The 24918-nt window shown below is 36.3% G+C and overlaps 1 protein-coding gene across 8 annotated transcripts in view; it reads right to left on the minus strand.

The window, feature by feature from the left end:
* Positions 1 to 3667: 3667 nt before the first annotated feature.
* Positions 3668 to 24918, minus strand: part of arhgap12b (Rho GTPase activating protein 12b) — a 52537-nt gene continuing 31286 nt past the window's right edge. For 3 of the 8 annotated variants that reach the window (XM_058792632.1, XM_058792634.1, XM_058792635.1), the window contains exons 3-19: positions 20137 to 20397; positions 17464 to 17604; positions 17295 to 17375; positions 16559 to 16684; positions 14965 to 15036; positions 14631 to 14692; positions 12761 to 12842; positions 12233 to 12355; positions 11373 to 11474; positions 10449 to 10547; positions 10254 to 10356; positions 10062 to 10178; positions 9848 to 9946; positions 9665 to 9742; positions 8824 to 8958; positions 7910 to 8015; positions 3668 to 5433 (exon numbers count right to left, since the gene is read on the minus strand). In XM_058792632.1, coding sequence (XP_058648615.1) covers positions 5259 to 5433; positions 7910 to 8015; positions 8824 to 8958; positions 9665 to 9742; positions 9848 to 9946; positions 10062 to 10178; positions 10254 to 10356; positions 10449 to 10547; positions 11373 to 11474; positions 12233 to 12355; positions 12761 to 12842; positions 14631 to 14692; positions 14965 to 15036; positions 16559 to 16684; positions 17295 to 17375; positions 17464 to 17604; positions 20137 to 20397 — 1962 coding nt within the window. In that variant the 3' untranslated portion in view covers positions 3668 to 5258. Of the gene's footprint in view, positions 5434 to 7909; positions 8016 to 8823; positions 8959 to 9664; positions 9743 to 9847; positions 9947 to 10061; positions 10179 to 10253; positions 10357 to 10448; positions 10548 to 11372; positions 11475 to 12232; positions 12356 to 12760; positions 12843 to 14630; positions 14693 to 14964; positions 15037 to 15508; positions 15581 to 16558; positions 16685 to 17294; positions 17376 to 17463; positions 17605 to 20136; positions 20398 to 24918 lie in introns of all 8 variants that reach the window. The other 5 variants (XM_058792633.1, XM_058792636.1, XM_058792637.1 and 2 more) reach the window with 5 other exon arrangements.

A 24918-nucleotide genomic window follows, 5' to 3' on the forward strand; every position in this document is an offset into this window, starting at 1 on the left:
CCAGCAACTTTGGTTGCACATTCTTCATAATATCTTATTTTGTGTTCAGCAGAAGAAGAAAAAAAGCGAGTAAACAATGACAATTAAAATTTTTGGGTGATATTCTTTTTGTCCAACAACATGAAGGTGATTAAATACCTGCATGCATTTGAGACAGGACTGTCTGAATAAAAACTGTCACATCCCCTTCAATGTCAAGGATGGTTACGGCCCTGTTTAAGCAAAAAAAATTCCAAAGGGAAATGCTGCATGTATGAGTAGGCAACAACCTAATTGATGTTTAACATCACATGCCTGTTTCTCTGGATGTTATGCTGTGTTATCTTCTCAGCAAAACTGCACTGTAAAGAGGCTGCTGCACCTCAGATCATAAATCATCAAGAGCAAGGTGTGAAAAGTGTGTGTGTGTGTGTGTGTGTTCTTGTGAGGTAAACTCACGGGAGCAGCAGTCATAACACCAGCGCAAACACCCCTCATTTATCACGCACACACACACGCTTGCACATCAAGCCTATGATTTCATAGACCTTAATTAAAAAGCACACAGCTCTATTTATAAGTGTGATCGTCACTTAGTAGCACTAATAAGGACGTTAGTTGAAGAAACACATATTATTAAGCCTTAGGAGTAGCGGGGGCTCTGCTAGTAGGCACACATGCTAATAAGCTGCTGACGGGGTCTAACACCACTCCACGGGCCTGAACAGGATTAATCAGCCTGTAAAAGAGACCCACCACACGGCTTCCTGCAAGGACACCGAGGCTAAATCAGCAGTTGGAGACAAACTAATTAACGGGTAGAGAGAGACCGAATCACTAGAGACTAGTGAAGAGGGGCATTGCTTTTAAATTACTGTCAGTCTTATTCACAAGATGCCTGGCTTTAAAGGGTTTCACTGTCTTTACTCAGGGTGTGTTTGAGCTGATGTATGTGAAATTTTAAAGCTGTAGTGCTCTTTGCTTCTCATTAAACTTTCGAATTCAACTCCTGTCTACACTTGTCTTCTTTTAAGACATCTCTGTCCTATTAAAAATGTTGTGAATATAGAAATGTGAGTCATTTGTATCCTTCATATAGGCCTATGTATTTCCTCTCAAAAACTGGTACAAAACTGTAACTGGGGCAGTACCCTTTCAAAAGGTACAAATATGTACACTTTAGGCACTAATTTGTACTTTAAAAATAATATGTGCTTTTGAAATACTAATATGTACCATTTAGGGGTAAATAAAGTACAAAGATGTAACTGGGTCAGTACCATTGAAAAGGTACACCTTTGTACCTTATTTACAAATAAAGAGTATATATTAGTGCCTTAAAAGTACATATTAGTACTAATTTTGTAGCATTTTGTTGTTTTTTTTATTTTATTTGACATTTATTAAAAGACTTTTTAATAGTTGTGCATTAACCCCTTTATGCTCTTTCCAATGTTAAAGTGATAAACTAAAATCTCTTTTTATGATTTTGTTTAGTAAACAGTTGATAATTGATATTTGCAGAAATATCGGTGTTAAATTTTCTAAGCAGCACTGTGTTGTTTTCATTTAATGTCAAATTTAATAGTTTTGTTACTTTTAAGGCATCATTTTCCAAAGCAGTCATTTATCATGGATGGCACAGTGCATCTATGAACACTTAAATATTATGTGTCGGATGGAATTTTTAAAATCTTGCAAAAAAGGAACTTCTTGTCTGGCACTCTGGAAGAGGCGCCAATTTTGTATAATGACCCATATTTGCATATTGGCACACATACTCTATAAAACTCCAGGCAGGGTTCTTCAGGTGTTCTCTGCTGCAAAATTTACAAGCTCTTAATGCTGGGTCAGATGATGGAGTACGGATAAACCAATCAGGCTTCACCCAGGATGAGTAAATGGACAAGCAGAGGGGTCCATTATCTGTCAGGCTCGTATGATACAGCAGCTCCATATTTACGGCCTACTTAATGGGGTTGATTGTATTAGTGCACGAGAAGAGGGAACGGCCCTATTGCAGACAGTATTTCCAGCTTTGTGCAATTACCTTATGTAAATCCCGCAAGCAGGCGTCTATTTAAAATGCATTGAATTTCCCAATGCAAAACCATCAAGTCCAACCATGCGAACTTCATTAATACCAAAGCATGGGCAGATAACATTTGAAGTACTCCTATGATTACTTTAGCCAATGCCCATGTGCATTTGGGGTTTATTTTAAAGGATACTTGAGATGGTATTTGCAAAGACTCGGTAAATGGAGCGTTTAAGCACAGGAGCCTCAGGAGTGTCTCAAGTGAGGAATAAGCACAACTTTACATGAAAATACCATCAATATTTACACAATTGCCTTATAAAAGCCAATTAGGAAGAGGAAATGGATTTCAACATTATGTTTGCCCTGTATCCGGTGTGGTTTACAATATTTGCATTAATGCTCAATTATTTTGTACAAAAGGTATCTTGAACCCTGATAATATCACATTCTACTACATTTAAAGCTTCAAGTAACAGCAGACAGATGCTTATCAGCTGCTAGGACATTCCTATAAATGTCATTCAGGCTGCATGCATACAGATTTACAGCCCAACAGTTTACATTTATATGTAGTCCTATAAATGTCAAATAAAATTATTTAATCTGCCCTCCCCATACATGCTAATTATTTCAAGTTGTGTTGCTGTCAAAGATGCAGGATTTGGCTTATTTCTTCTTTTCCTCTTGATCTGATAGACTCATTCAGCACAGTTTAACTTGCAGCACTTTTTTTTATTCGTATCGGAGTGGTTGCACAGAGCAGCAAATGCGTGAAATGTTTGTTTTTAATGAACACGATTACTCAGTTTAGTTGGGGCTCCAAAACGCAGATATGAAAATGGATCCCTGAAGAAGCAAATGCAATTATCGTTTATGAAAGTCTTCAGTCATGTGCGTTTTAGGCACACAAACATGTTCTAGGTCAGAGTCTGTCACTCATACTGAACACAGAAAATGATAGACATATAGAGGAAAAAAAAAAAAAGAAGAGTCAAATTCATGAATGTTTTATGGGTCATAATGGCTTGCTCAAATTTCCTCACCACACTTCGGCCTCCACGGACACACAAGACCAGGGGCTTTCCTGGCACCTCTGCCCCACAGACACGCAGCAGCATATGGTGTGCAATTCAGACACCTCTGGGGCCCCGGCTGCAGCAGAGTGTGGTCAGAGCTATGAATTATGGATATGAGCTAATTGTTTTCTCATTTGGAAAGTCTTGCTCTTTTTAGCTTGTACAGCTCATGGTTTCAAGCAGGTGTTTGATTTGATCTCCACCCAGTCACTAGTCTGTCATTTTCCATGTCACTTTTTCATAGATTCCTGTCTAGAAAAACACAGTCAGTTATATAAAGCTAACCTAACACCATAAATTTAAGCTGTAAGGAAATTAATATTTTGGTAAACAGTGTTTTGAACTAAACTAACTACTACAGTGTTTTAATGAAGCTCCTGAATAGATGTTTAAAAATACAGAATGCTCTGCTAAAATAAACGTGATTTATTCATTTATTTATTTTTTAAATCATTGTAATAAAAAGAAGGAAACGGTTGATAGTTCCTTGCGTCATTCCATATTACCACTTCCTGTAATATCGAAATAAGCAGTGACACATGAACAATTAAAATAAACACTAGACAATAACTCAAGCATTATCACTTTAATATTATCCATGAGTTTTTGTCTTTTTAATTAGGATTAGACGTCAATTTCAGAAACAGCAGTTAGTCTGAAAATTACATTCAAAATGTGCAGTTCACAATGCGTGATGACATCACCCCTCCCCCGTCCCATCTAATACTCATTTCTTTCATCCGAACATGAACAAAATTAGATCTTTTCACTTGTTACTGACACACAACTTCAAGCCATCACACTTCATTATTGGTATTTTGTTTTTGTACAACAGGTTCAAGTTCTTGTTGAAGTAATCTTTTTGTTAAAAACCGAGACAGAGAAGGCGTTCACCATGCGTACCTTCAGTTAACACTAACTGCAGTACTACTTCCAGTACCATCCTGCCAATTTGTTATCAAGCTCCTTTCCATCCAGGGGCAGAGCAGGAAACAGGAGATGAATATTCTGTATTGATCTGAAACCGTGTAAGGTCTAAATGCCGATCTAAGCAGCTCACCTTTCTTTTTCCAGTAAGCCTAGAGAGATACAAGGGCGAGAGACGAGACCTCTGATTGTTTTTGAGAGCTCTTGCTTTTAAACACAACACACTGGGTTCACATCTGGTTCTCTGCATACTGTTACACAATTCAGCACAACACAGTCCATTTATTCCAAGGAAACAACACAGTTTTGACCTCAAACACGTGAAAGTCCCGATATTTCATTGAAGGGAGGGTCTTTAGTTTCTCTATTAGATGATACAACTGTATGATGAGCATGTCTGTTATCCAGTAGCATGAAGTCCTAAAGCAAAAGGCGCACGACTTTTCCAGTAAACTTTAGGGAGGTGTTGATGGAGAGCAAACATGGCTGGATATGGAAAAAAACAAGAGTCTTTCCAATTTGAAACAGGAGTTCTGTCCTAATACTGATTATTAATCATTGTCCAATTAAATCGACCCCATTTTCCATAGGTCAGTAGTCATTGTCAAATAATACTGTCTCCTAATACAGTGCACTTTCAGCTTATTCCACAGGAAAAAAATGAAGAAAACAAAAACTCTGAGCCCGCGAGAGCCCAGATATAAGTCAGTTATGTGTCTGAATAAATCAAACCCAAAATCAGTATTTCTTTTAAACATTTCACTGCAAAGAACTCAATCTGGTGAGACTCGAAAGTGTCCGCTCAGTCAGTTTTCATTCTAGTCGTCAATACTGGCTAAGATAAAGTCCATTCCAGTGTCCAACTTATGGAAAATATTCCCATTTCTCCAAAAAAAAAAAAAAAAAAAAAAAAAGTGCATAATGGAGACTAATGACCATCCATAATTGTCCAAAAGTCCATCCAGCTTATTCTAAGCCAAGGAATGACAATCCAAATGGGAAAAAAATGTGTATATCCTCAAAACTTCAAAAAATATTAAGTGCATAAAGAACCTTCCTGTATTCATTTTCTTTGCTTATATCCAGTCATATGTCACAGTAAATCCACTCACGTTTGTTTGTTTATATACTCTATTAAGCTTGGTCCACAGCAGTGGTGCGTTTTTGTGCGATGGATATGAGATGTAAAACTTCTGGCATTTTGTTCTCTGGATTGATTCTCACTTAGAGATGTTCTACCTGCCAAAAATATTGTCATACTCTAGAAGGATGAGTTCTACGATCTGGTTCTGATAGACCATATGAACCGCCATATTGCCCGTCTCGATCTCCGGCCGCAGCAGGGTTGGGCCGAACACGATAGCCACGCTCTGGGTAGTCATCCTGTTCACCTCGCCATGATCTATCACTCTGAAAAAGAAAGAGAGAATAAGTGTCTTGTCTGTTAATTGGTTCAAAATATAACCATCATCAACATCATTTTCTGCGAATAAAGAACTTCCGTTTGTCTGACAAAGAAATTTTGTTGGCAGGTAAATTCATTTCTTTTCTTAACCACATGCAAACCAATCTACTCCACATTAAAATGCCAAATCTTCCCAACGCTGGAAAAATGTTTGGGTATTGTGCTTAAATTACACAAATACAGATGCCTTTTCCCTGCAACAGCAAAATGTCAGACCATAATTTTTCTGGAACGCTATGCCTCGGTCCTCCATTTTGAGTTACAGTGGCCCAAGAGCCATTTAAATGCAAATGGAAGCAAAGGCAAATGTCATTGTGCGTGTTTGATATAGCAATTACGATTGAGACTCAATACCGGTCTCGAATTACACAGTAAGGAACAGTCTCGTACAACAACATGGGGGAAATAATTCACTCTATATGTAGAGTGAAAATAGAGTTTTCTTTGTTTATTTCTCACTTCATTTTAACTTGGAGTTGATTTAAAGAAACCAGAAGTAAGAATGCCGAAGGTGATGTCCCTAAAAACACATTTGAATGTGTCTTAAAATGATATTGCATGCACAAACATGTCAAAATATAGTGTCATTTCAGATTTACAAAAGAATATAGCAAATCTCTAAGAGAGGAAGCAATGGACACTTTGACCACTGTCCTTCATGAGGCTGAGAGCAGAGTTAAGGTGAAATACTGTAGAAATTATCAGACCTCACTAGAATGAACAAGACAACTCCCTAAAGAAAGGCCAGAGTGATTAAAGATTCATGCGACTCTCACCTGCCACTGAGGAAGCAGCTTTATAGCTCATGATTATTTTAAAGGTTGGAATGGATGTGATAACAGAGGTACAGTTAACAATTTATGGTTATAAAAAGTTGATTAATAAAGAAAAAAGTAGCAGTTTTAGTAGGTACTTTTTCACACAGTAGTCGTTTTACCAGTCATTGCCTCTTGAATCAAAACAGCCTCATGCCTAAAAATACCCTAGTAAAAGACGAAGCTTATATACAGTACACTAATGTTAAAAATTTTATTTTGAAAGAAATTAATGCTCTTATTCAGGAAGGACACATTAGATCGATAAATAGTGACAGTAAATACATTTATAATTCAGATTTCTATTTCACTATTTTTATTTTAAACTTTCTATTCATCAAATTTTAAAAAATGACACTGATGACTGGAGTAATAATATTAAATTATATATAGAAAACAGTTATTTTAATTTGTAATAATATTTCACAATATTACTGTTTTTACTGTATTTCTGATCAAACAAAAGCATCCTTTTGCAAAAAAAAAAAAAAACCCTCCACACTTTAAAAGACTTTTGAACAGTAATGCAATTACGTACATGAGGTTTATTTTTTCCAGTTATTTTTTGTAGACATAAAAAACAACCGATTGACAGATATACCAGCCAGTATTGGATATTTAATCGTGCATCCTCATATCCTCCATTTTAAAATTTACATTATATTTGCCATCATCTAAAACTCACTTAAAGTTACTCTTAAAAAAACATGAATAATTTAATAAAACTGTTAAATGTAATCTTTAGCAAATCTCAAAATGCTTATCCATTTTCCATAATGCACATTATAATGTTGTGACGCCTAAATTCACTTTAAAATAACTGACTTTACTTTTTATAAAGTAAGAAAATAAAATAAATAGCATATAAATGTAATATTGGCCAACATTTTAGTGTCAGAGCAATTTAAGTGGTCCTTTTAAATGTCAATCAGTTTGGGTCTGCCAGAAACTGATAGTCAACACTGAACAACATCTACTAAAAGAGCCTGGAGCATCAGCAACATAACAGTTGCGTTTGTCCACATCTGCCGTTTCCTGTGAAGCTCCCAAGGTTGATGTCACAGTCAAGAACTGTTTACACAGGCTGTTAACTAATTGAATTACGGTACATTCCTACTGCATCACAATCACAGGCCGCCACGCCTGGATTAACTATGGCACCTCACACTCACACTTTCCTCCATACAGCCCTTCATGTTCTCTCTCCGTCACTGTCTTCTCAAGACTCTCTTTCTCTCTCTGTGGCTCGTGCCTCACACCCAGTGCCAATGGCAATGCATCAGTAGGATGTGGTGTACACACCCTCCCTCCAGACTCTTCCTGTCCCTCTCTCTCATAATGATGTAGTTGGCTAGTCTCCAGGTCTGTCCCAGTAATGGATACAGTGAGATAACTCGATAGAGGCTTGCTGTGCAGAGCACTGACCACACCTTCCTCACCTCTAACAATCACACACACCAGCATGGCCCTAAATCAATAATGAATGATGATGGTTTGGAAAGGAAGGCTTATTAACTCAAAATGACAAATCCATCCTTGCAGTAAAGGCCTCTGTGAATAATATAATAATGTTCTATTTAAAACAAGGACAGGAGCAATTCCTTACCTTTTCAGGTGTTTGAATAACACTTTCATTGTTTCCTGATTGGGTTTTGGCAACTGTTTGATCAAGTCTTTTATGGATTGGACTCGCTGCTTGTAATCGGAGTGTTCTGAAAAGCAAGCAAAATGAAAAAAGCAGGATTAGGGTACGGTTAAGATGCTACTGATGATCCAAGTCTGAGAACGGCAAGAAAAACTATTCCCAAGTCAAACTGCTCCCTCTTGTGGTTGATGCTTTATTAGTATTCTGGGTGTGTAATAATTAAATCAATGTCCATTCTATGGACATCCCCTTATTAAAAAGTGTATTCAAAGAGCATTTTGTACACTGCAAAAGTCTGGGGTCAATAAGATGATTTTTTTTAAAATTCATAAACACTTTTATCCAGCGATCAAATAATACATTAATAATACATTTCTGCAATAAACGCTGTTCTTTTGAACTCTTAATCAAAATCTTGAAAAAATGTCAATATTAAGTAGCACAACATTAATAAAACGTTTCTTGATCACCAAATTAGCATATTAGGATGATTTGTAGTAATGGCTGCAGAAAATGTAGTTTTGCCATCACAGGAATAACACATATTAAAATAAAAAACAGTGCTTTTAAATTGTAATAATATTTCAGAATATTATAGTTTACTTTAAAAAATCTAAAAAAAACCTTTCTGACCACAAACTTTAAAACAGCAGAACATCTGATTGTTTGTACAAAGGAGTTCGCATAATAAGCATCACAAACTCATTTTTGATTAGTGACCAAGAAATGGTGAGGAAACTTTCATATTTCATCTTTATTTTACATCGTAACATTTCTTAGTTTAAAAATGTGTAAAACAGCATTTAAAACAGGGAAATAGGACAGTTACATTTGTTTGTGTAACAATCAAACAATCAGAGAAATAAAAAACTCACTGATGGCTTCGACAAAGTCATTAAAGGATGCGTAAGTGAACAGAGGCTCTGGAAGCTCCCGGAAAAACATCTTCAGAGCACCTGTAGTCACGTGGATATCCTCCCATTTAATGTCTTCCAGATTCACCTTTTCATCTGCAGACATATAAACACATCCTTCCTAACGATTCAAACCAAAGCACAATATCAGACTGATATACATTCATTTACTATAACCAATCTGATTGTTTGAACTTTGTTGTTACCTTTCAGGGTCGGAGATGTGCGTGACAGTGTTATTTCATTTACAGTACCATATCATAAAATGTATTAATATTTTGAATTAGCTTTTGTTTTATATTTTCATTTTAGGATATGTTTAAGTCATTTATATATATATATATATATATATATTTATATATATATATATATATATATATATATATATATATATATATATATATATATATATATATACACACACACACACACACACACATATATATATACATATACATATATATACACATATATATACACACACACACACACACACATATATATATATATACATATACATATACATATACATACATACACACACACACATATACACACACACACACACACACACACACACACACACACACACACACTTCTATATAGTTTAAAAGTATTTTATTTCAGTTTTTGTTTTTAGTCATTTTAGCACTTTAAAGCTTTTAAAGTTTAAGTTGTTTCATCTCATTTTTAATTTTATTTCAGATTTATTTTAACGATAACAAGACTGGTGCGTGAGAACTGTTTGTGAGGTTGTGTCGTTTTAAAAAACTACAATCAGAACAAAACGGTTCTTCCCTACCGTGATTGACCGCAAATCGCAGTTTCTGTATGACAGCCAGGTTTCCACTGACTCTATACAAGCCATCAACATTCAAGCCTGAGAAACAGATACAGAGAAATGAGACAGGAAGTGGATGTAGTTCTAGAATGACAACTCAAAAATGTATTAGTAATCCAACTGATGAAACAAACAGATAAATACCTGTATTCTCCACATGCTCAATGCACATCTTGACAAAATTAGGCAAGGAAGTGGCTTCTCTCTGACACAGGGCAGTCAAACTGCAGCCAAACACCTGATCTGAGAACAGACAGAAGGGTTACCAGAGGTGTCTTCTCTTTCCTCTGTATGTAGATCATTCACAAAAGCCCAAAAATCGAATTAAGCTGAATGTGCTTATATCATTGTATTTTACCTTTTATGTAGCCCTTGTCCCGGACAGCCTGTAATGTTGGTCTCCGTGTGAGGAACTTCTTCAGTTTGACTCTGGTCTTCTTCTGCTCAGACGAATCCAAACTGGAGTTCTTTACTACTGTACAAACAAATGTGTGTGTCACGACTCAACAAACCTTATATAGTTATGATTTATTTTACAAATCTTCTGTACCTCTGTTTTTCTTTGAGTCTCGTGGGTCTTTCTCTTTGTCGTGTTTCTCACTTCCTGGAGACTCAGGCATGTCCTCTTCAATGGCCTCATCAGACTCCCAAGCCTACAAAACACGCATTTACATCAATGTACCTTTGAACATCTGCGTATGCTGTTTACGTCATAATTTTGTACTGTGTGATGTATTTCACTCACATGTGTGTTGATGGTCTCAGAAAGTGCTCTGAACCAGTCACTGATAACACTGTCAATCTCAGACTGGATCAGCAGCTCTGTGCCCACTCGTGTCTTCAGCTGCCGGGGTCAAAATTCAGATCAGGTCAGTGGGAGTTAAGAATATTCAGTTACAGTAAGAATATTTGTAGTTAATAACATGGAAAACTTATACTGTGAATGTATAGTTGCTATGTTCTTTGGAAATCGTAGAAATACTGCAATTATTGTAATTAATTGTATTATAGAACTTTGTGTAATTTATTTAGATTTTCATTTCTAATAATTAATAAACACTAAATAACTACTAATAAAAATGATTAAATAACTAATAAATTAACTATTTGCTAAACACAGTTGTCTTTTATTGTAATACTGTTGCCATTAAATTAAAAGCATGTTTTATCAAACTAAGAAACCAATAATGGCTGTGTAATATAGTAATTTTGCTACAGTTAAGAGAGTTCTAGACACTGTGATTCACATTGTGTCAAAATATTTACCAGGAAATTGCTCTGTATGCATAAATGTTAAAACAAAGGGCCACTTCACCCAAAAATGACAATTCTGTCATCATTTACTAACCCTCAAGGTGTTCCAAACCTGTATGACTTTCGTTGTTCTGTTGAGCACAAAAGATATTTTGAAGAAGGTTGGTAACCAAACATTTGACAGTAGCCATTGACGTCCATAGTATGGATAAAATACTGTAGAAGTCAATGGCTACCATCAATGTTTTGGTTACCAACATTCTTCAAAATACCTTCTTTTGTGTTCAGCAAAAGAAAGAAACTCATATTTGAGTGTGAGTAAATGATGATAGAATTTTTTTATTTTTGGGTGAACTATCCCTTTAAGTGTTTCTAACAATGAATATTTTAAGAAATTCAGTCAGCTGACTCTCACCTCAATGACATGTTTCTTGCTGGATTTTTCTTTGGATGCCCACTCAACCGAACCACCTCGCAGGTCCACTGTAAATTCGGGTTTGGACTGGTTGCCTCCAAACTTGAAAAACAAGGTGAATGAACTTGTTTTAAATCCTGTCACTTTTTAAGCAAATCATCAAGAGTTATTTAGGATTCTCTTTAGTCCAGTGCTGTTAAACACAAGCTATAGTGATGTTCCTGGGTCAAAAGCGGGTTACACTGCATTTTAAGTGTCAATTAGTTCTGGGTGCCAAAAGTACAATAATAGGTTAGACTCGAATATTAAATGCACAATGCACACACTTGACTATTTTATCATTTACGGCCTAGGTTCACAAAGAGCATTCCCACATTTTGCTTTGCGCAGTGCTAAGCTCCATTTTGTATACAAATGCTTACACATTCAAATAGCATAAAATAAATTAGTCTGAATATGCAGAAATGCATGCCAACAATCTTAAGGTTCTTAGTGCATCCATTTTCATTTACTAAGTCTGGTTATTTGACATTGGAAAAGTTTTAAATTCACTCTCTCTTGCTGGAGGTACTAATTTCAAGCACATAGCAGGGGGCGATAAGTGTGGCGCACAGGCAGAATGTAGGACGTGCACAAATAAAATGGGAGACAAGCTGCCCTGCTCAGCTGATCTCAAAACAGATCTGCATCACACAACCTATTATTCATTTATAATTATTTAAATAATGAACTTATATTAAATGCCATTCGTTTTTAAAAATTTAGCCTATTATCAAACTACAAATCTGTAATCTAGGCAAAACTGTTCCTGGATCAGCATCGAGGGCACATTCATTCTGTCCAGAGAGGCTGACACATACAGAGGGAGCCTGGCTGTGTCTACAGTGTGTATAGGACACTGCAGGCCGGGGCTTAATCGAACGCTTCCAGTTACTTAGCAATGAAAGGAGGAGTTCAGGAAAGGAACCATTGCGGCAGTACGACTTTGAAGAGACAGAGAAGAGATCGGAAAGAAAAGAAAGGAACAGAACAGAAAAGAGAGTGATGATGCATGAAATCACACTCACAACACACATGGGAGATATAAATGAAGGAGAGAGGTACAAATCGGCAAGAGAGCTAATATTAATAGTAATCTGAATGCTACAGTTTTTAGATAAAAGCATGTAGGCCTCTTTTTGTTTACACTTGTTACTGAGCACTGAATGTGGATGCAGTTTGCATGATACACTCCTGAATAAATGCAGGCAAATTTGAGGTTTTTGAGGACTATGGGGAATCCTATTCAAAGCATGTAAATTGAAATAATGCTGACTAACAGGGTTAAGAGAATAATTCCACATTTGACCCAGATGAACTGACCATTGTAACCAGGCATGAATACATACCCAGCTGGTGCCGCTGCCCTGACCCTTTGCAAAAAGTAAAGAGGATCCCTGCAGGACAGTCCAGGTGGAGGCCCAATTCTTCCTGCAGGACAATAAATACAATGGATGCATCTGTGTCACTTATTCTAAAGATCAAATGACAAACTAGAAAAGGGAATCAAAACATTTTTTTAATAACCAGTGCTTACATTTTTTTCACTGCAGCACAATACATTAATTCTTTGAAGTATAAAAAAGGCCACAACATTTCTGATAAGAATATAATATTGCAATAATATTACAACCCCGAATTCCGGAAATGTTGGGACGTTTTTTAAATTGAATAAAATGAAAACTAAAAGACTTTCAAATCACATGAACCAATATTTTATTTACAATAGAACATAGAGAACGTAAATGTTTAAACGGAGAAATTTTACACTTTTATCCACTAAATGAGCGCATTTCAAATTTGATGCCTGCAAAGGTTGGCACGGGGGCAACAAAGGGCTGAAAAAGCAAGACATTTTGAAAAGCTTCAGCTGGGAGAACAGAGAGGCAGAGTTTTTCAGAAGTAAAGATGGGCAGAGGCTCTCCAATCTGTGAAAGAGTGTGTAAAAAGATTGTGGAATACTTTAAAAGCAACGTTCCTCAACGTCAAATTGCAAAGGCTTTGCAAATCTCATCATCTACAGTGCATAACATCAAAAGATTCAGAGAAACTGGAGAAATCTCTGTGCGTAAGGGACAAGGCCGAAGACCTTTGTTGGATGCCCGTGGTCTTCGGGCCCTCAGACGATACTGCATCACTCATCGGCATGATTCTGTCATTGACATTACTAATTGGGCCCAGGAATACTTCCAGAAACCACTGTCGGTAAACACAATCCGCCGTGCCATCTGTAGATGCCAACTAAAGCTCTATCATGCAAAAAGGAAGCCATATGTGTCCAGAAGCGCCATCGTGTCCTGTGGGCCAAGGCGCATTTAAAATGGACTGTTTCAAAGTGGAAAAGTGTTCTATGGTCAGACGAGTCCAAATTTGACATTCTTTTTGGAAATCACAGACGCTGTGTCCTCCGGGCTAAAGAGGAAGGAGACCTTCCAGCGTGTCATCAGCGATTCAAAAGCGATTCAAAAGCAAGCATCTCTGATGGTATGGGGGTGCATAAGTGCATACGGTATGGGCAGCTTGCATGTTTTGGAAGGCATTATGAATGCTGAAAGGTGTATATAAAGGTTTTAGAGCAACATATGCTCCCCTCCAGACGACGTCTATTTCAGGGAAGGCCTTGTGTATTTCAGCAGGACAATGCAAAACCACATACTGCAGCTATTACAACAGCATGGCTTCGTAGTAGAAGAGTCCGGTTGCTGAATTGGCCTGCCTGCAGTACAGATCTTTCACCTATAGAGAACATTTGGCGCATCATTAAACGAAAAATACGTCAAAGGCGACCACAAACTCTTCAGCAGCTGGAAACCTATATCAGGTAAGAATGGGACCAAATTCCAACACCAAAACTCCAGAAACTCATAACCTCGATGCCCAGACTTCTTCAAACTGTTTTGAAAAGAAGAGGAGATGCTACACCATGGTAAGCATGCCCCCGTCCCAACTATTTTGAGACCTATAGCAGGCATCAAATTTGAAATGAGCTCATTCTGTGCATAAAATTGTAAAATTTCTCAGTTTAAACATTTGTTATGTTATCTATGTTCTATTGTGAATAAAATATTGGCTCATGCGATTTCTTTTAGTTTTAATTTTATTTAAATTTAAAAAACGTCTCAACATTTCTGGAATTCGGGTTGTACAATTTTATTAAAATGTGATTAGTTTATCTATTTCACCTCACCCAATGGCAATATTCAGTGATGCAGTTTTTACCTGACTTTCTTGCCATGTTCAGTAATCTTGGTTACATTGAGAACACCACACTTTTCTGAGGGCTACAGAGAGGAGAAAAATTTGCTTAGTAAGCAAACATTAAAAGAAAAATACATATTACAAAAAAGGAAAAAGATTAAATGATTAAGTAAATAAAATAATAATATTGTATATTAATATAATAGTATGTGTTATTGTTATTTGCAGTAGCAGTAGTTAAATTTGGAAATTTGTATTGAACATTCTGATGACAACATGCATTTAGAAGATAACTAAATGTTAATACATTGAAAAGAGCATGCATAAAATCACACGGGTTAGTGTGTATACTAACAGTGGAGGGGTGTTTGGGTGAAGAGGGGCAGGAGTCTGATTCAGGAGAGTTGTGTTTGGCATTTACAGACTCCTGCAGGTCATAAAAGAGAAAAAGTGCTGTGTTAAACATTCAGAATAGAGGGAGTTAGAGGATGAATACAAAACGACGATAGACCCATTCTAAAGGCAGTTAAGAATCTCCTAAGAGAAAAAAGCTGATTTATCAGTGTTTGCATGCCAGATAATGGTCAAAATCACTGTTATCTTAAGTCTTGCCATGAATGATTTGTAAGAACATGGACAAGAATAAAAAAAAAAAAAAAAAAGAGATGTCAGTTGTCATTTGAGTTAATGAAGAGTTAGTATAAATCAAGCATACAAATAAGCATCACAACCAGATACATCACGTATAAATTATAAAGCACACATCTGAGCAGGTTTTGATCAACGCAAATTTGTTTCCTTGATTCGCTTAAAAACAATTTCAATTTGTGAAGTGAAGTGAAGAAATCAAGAAGTCTGTAATCACATCTGATTGGTTACAGCATAATGAGGCGACTAACTTCTCTGTACAGTGACAGGCCGAAGCCCCTGGGGAGGCGGTTCACGCTGAACCATCTGCTTTTGAATGGCAGCTGGAATGAAAACCATTGTGCGACACAAGAGCAACATAATGTCAGGCTTGTTTCATCTAGCATCTTTACAGAATCAGCATAAATGACTAACAAAATAAAATACAAACCATATGCACTCACACGCGGATGGAAAATGCACAAGATTAAGGACTGTTAAAAGCCTTGAGCTCTCCTAGAGGAAATATATTTGGTCTGTGTTAATCTTCACTGGCATCTGAGTGAAGGAAAAAATGACTTTGGCAGCCTTTTAATTGGCTTTTAGGCTACATGCCGGTTAGCTTAGGATAAATAATAGGATAAAAATAAAAATTGTCGTATTTTGGTATGTCAGGTTCTCAACTATCCTGTATTTTGATTTACATTTTTGTATTTTGCAGACACTTTTATCTGAAGGTGTAAATTTGTATCAGTTCAAGCATGATAATTTTGCAGGAAATTAAACCCATGATTTTGGCATTGCTAGCATCCAAAATTAAAAAAAAAAAAAAATTATAAAAATTAAATTTTAACATTTAAAATTTTAAATAGTTACAATACTATTTATAATATTCACATTTTTATATACATTTTTTAAAAACATGTTCTAATGTTTATTTTTGTCAAAGGTTAAATGTTTTTACCTGATTTTGTTTTAATAGTGTGATTTTTGGTGAACTGTATTAATCCAATTAGGGTCACTCAATTTGAATTATAACATAAACATAACATAAAACACAAAAAAACAAACAAATACAAAAGATAAAATAGAAGACGTATTTTAAATTGTAATAATATTCGCAACATTACTGTTTTTACTATATTTTGATCAACTAAATCAAGCCTTGGTGAACATGAGACTTTCAAAAACATGTGCTGACTCCAAACATTTTAATGGAATTGTATGTATTCATATATTGCACAAAAAAAAATGTATTGTGAAGATTATTTTGTGCTCTAGTTGTGCTAAAGAAGATTTGTTTGTTTAAATACGACGCATACCTTGTCACTGATGTCCAGAACATAGGTGCTGTGTCTCCACTTGGTCAGCACAATGGGCTCCTGCTGTTTTCTTTCCAAACTGTGACTCTTAGGAGCTTCTCCAGAGATTGGAGGAGAGAGATTATACTGGGAAGAAACAGGAAGAAAAAGAGGGAGAAAGTGACAGATTAGTCCAATTAGTGATACGAGAAACACAAAATATAATGGGCACCAGCAGAGTCACCACAAAAATAACATTCAGAAGATAATTTATATACATAATTCTACAGGAAAACGTTTTAAGATAGAAAATAGATTGGTTAAAAAAAATCTAATTAGTTTCTATACAAAACAAGTATTGGCAGTGATAAAGACACACAAAGGTACCTCTCTCCTCACCGTCCACAGCACCATGTGCGCTCAGATCCCCTCCTTCGAACGTAAGCCCACCCAACCCGCTCAGCCCCCCAGAGTACAACATGTGTGTGTGTGTATGTATGTTAGATGGAATGAGAGTGATAGGATGTGTAATAAAAGAGAAGTGTGTGGTCAGATAAACAGTGTCCAGCAGCGACTGGACACTAGAGACACTGATCTCAGCTAACTAGATTAGGGAATCAGAGTTACTTTTAGATTTTCCCAGGAATCCTCCTACTGCCCTGGTTAACACTAAAGCTAAAGCAGTCAATGATCACACATGATCTAAAGACAGAAGAAAGGCTGTCTGGGTATTTCTGAGGAAAAAACTTTAACTTACTTTTGGTAACTCCCATTCTGAGCGGGATCCGTCAGCACTGTAGTAATACGGCCGCCCTTGTTCGTCCACATGCTTAATCCACTGCCAAACAAAAAAGATTTGTTACTCTGTGTCTGATTCAAAACAAAACAAAAAGAGATTTCTGTATGTAAGCAGCTCTTTCCAGCACCTTCTCATTGGTGTATTCAGATACATAGAGTGTGTGGCCATGTTCATCCAGTTCCTCCGACCAGCCTCTAGGGGGCGATCCGTACTGACTGTCTGACTGACTGGAGTGTGTGCTGGGACAATTCTCCTCAGAAGACAAATGCTGAAGAAAACAGTAAGACAAGACAATGAGAAAAAAAATGGCTGAAAGATAAGAGAAAAACTGCAACTTCAACAGTATGGCATGGCAATAACAACACTAAAGTAAACTGCTTTGGATAAGAAAAAAAAAAAAAAAAAAAAAAAAGTGAATGCAAATGGTATTTATTTTAAAATATCATATTTAAATTTATTATAATTATTATTATATATTTTATTATTATTATTACTATTAAAAATATAAGTTTTATACAAAATGTAATAATAATAATAATAATAATAGTGATATTTTAAAATAATATTAAAAACATTATTAAATTAAATTTTAAATATAATTATAATAAAAATAAATAGTTTATTAAAATGTATTATTTTTATGTATTATATTTAAAATTTAATTTAATAATGTTTTTAATATTATTTTAAAATATCACTATTATTATTATTATTGGTAAAAGCAATATATTATTATTTAAAAATAAACATGAATACACATTTTATTATTATTATTATTTTATTTTTAAATAAACAATGATTAGTTGAAATTGTACAACAATGATAAAAGTTGCAATAATATTTGATATTATTAAATATTATATTATAACATCTGAATTACTATTACATATTAATAATCCACATACATACATATATATATATATACACACACACACACATACACATGCTGGTCATATAATTAGAATATCATCAAAAAGTTGATTTCACTAATTCCATTCAAAAAGTGAAACTTGTATATTATATTCATTCATTACACACAGACTGATATATTTCAAATGTTTATTTCTTTTAATTTTGATGATTAGAGCTTACAGCTCATGAAAGTCAAAAATCAGTATCTCAAAATATTAGAATATTACTTAAGACCAATACAAAGAAAGGATTTTTAGAAATCTTGGCCAACTGAAAAGTATGAAAATGAAAAGTATGAGCATGTACAGCACTCAATACTTAGTTGGGGCTCCTTTTGCCTGAATTACTGCAGCAATGCGGCGTGGCATGGAGTCGATCAGTCTGTGGCACTGCTCAGGTGTTATGAGAGCCCAGGTTGCTCTGATAGTGGCCTTCAGCTCATCTGCATTGTTGGGTCTGGTGTCTCTCATCTTCGTCTTGACAATACCCCATAGATTCTCTATGGGGTTCAGGTCAGGCGAGTTTGCTGGCCAATCAAGCACAGTAACACTATGGTCATTGAACCAGCTTTTGGTACCTTTGGCAGTGTGGGCAGGTGCCAAGTCCTGCTGGAAAATGAAATCAGCATCTCCATAAAGCTTGTCAACAGAAGGAAGCATGAAGTGCTCTAAAATTTCCTGGTAGATGGCTGCGTTAACTGTGGACATCAGAAAACACAGTGGACCAACACCAGCAGATGACATGGCAGCCCAAATCATCACTGACTGTGGAAACTTCACACTGGACTTCAAGCAACATGGATTCTGTGCCTCCACTCTTCCTTCAGACTCTGGGACCTTGATTTCCAAATGAAATGTAAAATTTACTTTCATCTGAAAAGAGGACTTTGGACCACTGAGCAACAGTCCAGTTATTTTTCTCCACAGCCCAGGTAAGATGCTTCTGAGGTCAATGTTCGTCTTCTGGATCATTGCCAAGTCAGCAGTCTTCCCCATTATTGTGGTTTCAAAGAACAAGAGATGCCCAGAATTTATACTGTAGGGATGGTCATTTATTCAAACTCAAATGTAAATATTCTAATATTTTGAGATACTGATTTTTGACTTTCATGAGCTGTAAGCTCTAATCATCAAAATTAAAAGAAATAAACATTTGAAATATATCAGTCTGTGTGTAATGAATGAATATAATATACAAGTTTCACTTTTTGAATGGAATTAGTGAAATAGATCAACTTTTTGATGATATTCTAATTATATGACCAGCACCTGTATGTATATATATATATAATATTACAATTATTATTATTTAAAAAAACAAAACATTTTAATACTGATTTAGTTCTAAGTTAGAGCATCTGTAACGAATAATATTTTAACTGATAAACAACAAAAAACAGCATGTCCCCCTTTTATTATGGCCAAATTTTTCCACTAGATGGCAGCTATGAACAATGGAAAGAGTGAAACTTAGATTGAAACTTCAGATAAGACTAAATGAGTTTGGAAAACAGGTCAAACATTTTACTCTTGTAACTATAGACATACATGTCAGCGCTTACAGTAACACATTTTTGGTAAAAAATGATCTGTAATAATAGTGATTTCCGCAGAGAGCGAGTTGCTCCACTCTGTTCTGAGTGAAGCTGGGTCAGCCGTCTGTTGAAGCTTAAATATCTGAACAGCATTTTTCAAAGGCTTAAATATAGACTGAAGACCTACTTCAACTCTGGCCTAGTTCAAACTTTCACATGCACAAGCATGTGGGCACACAGTCACACTGACATAAGCATTATTACATCAATGCAAAGATGGTATGTTTACAGAGGAAGTTAGATATATTATTTACATAGCTGACCAACATGGACATTTTTCCAGTTGTTTGTTACCTCCATGTCTCCAGTGTTGGATGTGTCCCCACGAGTGACCCCGTTGTCTCGAGAGCGGGGCGGTTTCCAGGTCCTCTCCTGAGTCATGCGGTTGTAGTAGAAGTTTCTTCCACTCGTATCTTTGTGCGTTTCCCAGTCGCCCAGGATATGCAGAGGGGACGAAAAGGGAACAGGTGGGAGAGACGACTGAGAGATCTTTAGCTCCTGGAGGTTGGTGTAAACGGGGGACTCGGGTCGACCCTGTCCAGTGGGAGATATGCCCTGTAGACAAAACAGAGGAAGAGAGGCAAGACAGGAAAATTATATCATTTTAACCAGCCAATAAAACTTTTTGCCAAGCATTGGAAAAACTCTGACATAGAGATCCAAGATTCACAGGGAGCCCAAGAAACATCTGCCAATGATTTTATTGAAGCGTTCTCGGTCGACAACTGGCTGGACTCTTAACACTGTTCCTTTAAAACACATTTTAAATGAGAAGAAAGCATGACGAGAATTCAATAAAGTTAAAAATTAAAGCACAGAAGTAATTGCATGTGTTTTTCCAAGAAAGAGACGCACAGAACGACAGGAGGAGCCAATTAGAAAGAAACGAACAGAATCACAGAATGACTATCTGCACTTGATCTAAATGAGTCAATGGTGATCATAATTCAAAGAAATAGTTTGATTTTATGAACAATGCTAGAAACCGCAAATTCATGAGTATAGCATACTATTAAGGTTGCAAAAGTGTTTGCTAAATTAATACATTGTAAATACCAGTACAACGGTTCAGTAGTTCAGTAGAAATGTCTTGTTAGTACAGATGAAAGTATAGATGTCAGTCAATGAAAAGCTGTTTGAAAGAGTTATTTTAGAAAGTGTCTCTACCTCGTTACTGTTAGACAGACCATGTCCTCGCTGTTGAAGGCTCTGTTATTTTGGTGTAACCCATTGTGAGCGTCACCATAATGAAAACAAGCCACACAATACAAACGAACACACAAACCAGAGGAAAACTGAGCGACTGAAAACTCATATACAGGAAGAACAGAAATAGAAGCCATTCTCTCACCTGAGCATAACAGAAAATACTGCTCCCAGAACATCAACAAAGCCACCACTGACTGCTTGACTTGAAACCTACTGTAACTGGTAATGTGGAAGTCTGTGAATACATACGCTACTATTAAGTGACCTGCCAGGGGGTTCATAACATCTGAGGACCAATCCAACAAAACAATGACCCATTTCTAACCTTTTAAAAATTTGACACAATTCCTGTTTTTATGGAAAGGCTGTTGGCAAAGACCTCAAATAGTCAGAGTATTTGGAAGAGAGAGAAAGAGGCCTGTTAGGTAATCCATCCTGTCATGCATGGAAACATATGGGACTTCCCGTCATACTGAAATAATAAGGTTAATGGTGATAATAGACTCAAAAATGTTCCAACATTTTCCAATGTCCTGTGAAAACCGTGTGGCATTTCAAAAGAGAATCCCAACATTTCATTCAGCCAAATACATTTTGACTGGCAGTCAAATAATCATTTATTTGTATAATTATCACTAAACTACACTGCACCAGTTCTAAGTCGTATCACTACATGCTCTTTCAGCTTACATAATAAAATGATAATCAACTCAGATTAATATTTGATGTTTGTCTATCTATCTGGCTGGCTATTTGTCTGTCTTATTATTAAACCTTATTATTAATTTAAAATAATATAATATAAACCATTTGAAATCAAACATTAAAAATACAGTGGTAAATTTCACCTGAGTCCCGCTTGTCTCTTGAGTTGTAGGTCTTGTTCTTTTTGGTCTAATGGAGATACTGAAACTCTCCAACTCAATATCTGCATACAACCACAACCCTTGTTTGCATATCTGTCTCTTGCTCAGTTTCAACCACATGCATACTGTATCTGCAATTGAACAGCCCACTGAGAGAGACTAGCCTACACTGGATTATTTCATAAGAAAGGTGACCCAAAAATATCTCAATGTCTCAATATCGCAATGATAAGTTCATTTCACTCAGTGTATGTAGAATGTTCCATACACACATAGAGAAACACAGAGGAATGTATTCAAATCCATCCTCAGCCACATGCCTCCACATGGAAATGTGTAGAGCACACCCAGGAGGAAATGCACAGCACGCACATATACAGTAGCAGCTGTGACTGTCCATGAACTACAGCCCCTACGGCAAAATATGAGACATAAATAAGGACCCGTTCAAAAAATTTATTTGGTTATGAAGTGTGTTTGTATACATGTATGCAAGGTCAAACTGAATTACCAGCAAGCACACATGAATGCCAATTGGTTTCATGTTATGAGAGGTCTGCTGTTCCAGTGATTTTTTAAGATTAGATGCTCAGTTATGGATGCTAATGAAGTCCTTTGTGGTAACACACACACACACACACAATTAATCACATTAAAAATAAAAGTCTGTTTACATACTGTGTGTGTGTGTACTGTGTATATTTGTTATGTACTGTATATATAAATACTCACACATATATGTATATATTTTTTAAAATATTTGTATGCATGCATGCATCCATCTATCTATCCATCTATCTATCCATCTCTGTGTGTGTGCACGTGTGTATAAATATATATAACAAAATACAAACATTTTAAAAAAATTCTATATCACTGTATCCGATTCTCTGCTATTCTCTTCTTGTAATGGCCACTAGAGGTCTACATTAGACCAATAAACCCTTCACCAGAGAAGGCTTATGTGCAAACATGGTAACCTGCATTCTTTTCCCTCCTAAGCACCTCATTACTTATGATCAGTGAGTGTGTGTGTGTGTGTGTGTGTGTGTGTGTGTCTAATGTGTTTGAACCAAACAGGACAAAAGCGAAGTCCTCCATAAGCATTTCTAGAGGGTCTTCGTCTTGTAAAAGTACTTTGATTAATGCTGACTGTACATTATCCTTCTAATTACAATGAATAATTTAAATGGGCATTAAATATTGATTTGAAATAACTGTATTAGATTACATGCAGATTAAAGCTCAACAAGGTTCAGAAACTAACACAGCTACAGTATGTAGGCACTTGGCTCTCTGAGACAATGTCCATTCATAAAGTTCAGCGATCATTACAGAACAAAATTCAACTGCTAAATGCCATTACTGACCAATCAGAAATGAGTAATTCAGAGCGGTTATGCATGCCACACACACATTCACTTAAATGCCTTTGTGTGCTAAGCTGTGACATACTCGAAGACGGTTACATAACCGAATGGATGTGTGTGAGTAAGGTACAGTGCAGAGAGAGAGAGACAGAGGAGTGAAAAGACAATTTGAAAACTTGGACAAGGTCACAATATTGTGATATAGGGTTATTTTCTACACAAAATACAGGGTAAAATCCACAAGACAGGAGGCAGAGCCTGTGATTGGCTGATTACCGTCAGTGGACTAATGCCCATCATGTTCACAGCAATTACGAATTACAAAAATTTAACTCGCTCACAGATTTCACCAGGTTTGAAAACAAAAATTACATTAAATTTGAGCAAACTGGGTTGCATTTGTACAATCTTATTCATACGATTTTGTGAGATCGGCCAATAGTTAGGTTTAGTGTTGGGGTTAAGGGCTGATCTTCATACATACGTTTTCCAAAAAAATCAGGTTTACCAGTTTGCAGAAATGCATATTAGTTACAAATTGCCATAACATTCCAAATTGCCAATGTTAACATTTTCTCATGAGCTCAGGTTAGTTCAGCTCAGTTAAATTAAAGCTTCATCTTCTTCACATCAGAAAGAATGCAGGCCTAACTATTAGCAATAATAGTAACCTTCAATCTATCATATCGCTCCCTTTGTTTTTAGAGAGCAGACTCTTTTCCTCATCTTCTTTTGTCCATCACAAACAACCCCTTTCATAAAGAAAGGCCTATCTCACTCTCTTCCTCCTGGACTAAGTATGGATGACCAGTGTAACCTACATTTCCATCTGACTGCCTTTAGTCAGGATGCATCCATTCAGCCACACATTAGCACATCTGTGACATATGCAGAGCCACATGGGCACAGCCACCCAGTCACCTCCCCCAGAGCCCCTGGAGCCACATGGATGTGCGCTCAACCGAACGTGAGGTCTATATATACAGTATGGGACCACAGTATCTACTGCAAGTGTGTCATGAAGGACACGACCATACACACTCAAATCAATAAGTGTGGCTCCAGGAAGGCTGATTTAGTAGACAGCAAACTTTATGGGGAATTTTAGCTCTATTTCACACCTCAGCGAGTTCAGCAACGCTCAAACTCTGACAGAGAGACAACCAATTAACCTTTAGGTCTTCGGCACACAGCCTAATGCTGCGTGATACCACACACACACGCGCACACACACAGATCTCTCTGCGCTCAGCGCTAATGCTGACGGTTTCTATAGGACTCGATGAGATATATGAGATCTCAGTCAGAGCAGCAAGATGAACAGCTGCACACTTTCCTCACTGGAACAGATGCTGAATGGGTTAAAAATGCAACAAAACAAACAGACTGAAATTCCAGAGGAAAACCTGTGGGGAAAGAATAATGATTAGTGATGGGCCTGGATGGTCATTTAGGGAAGTGCATCCACATTTTATTTTATTACTTGATGAACTGTAGAGGATAAGAAACATCTAATGGTACAATGTTATTTTGGACTCCGTTGACTTTCAATGTATGGACAAATACATCGAAAACATTCTTTAAAAACTCTTCTTTTGTGTTTCACAAAGGAAAGTAAGTCATACAGAACA

This window comes from Onychostoma macrolepis, chromosome 12 (assembly GCF_012432095.1).
Source record: "Onychostoma macrolepis isolate SWU-2019 chromosome 12, ASM1243209v1, whole genome shotgun sequence".
Lineage (NCBI taxonomy): Eukaryota > Metazoa > Chordata > Actinopteri > Cypriniformes > Cyprinidae > Onychostoma > Onychostoma macrolepis.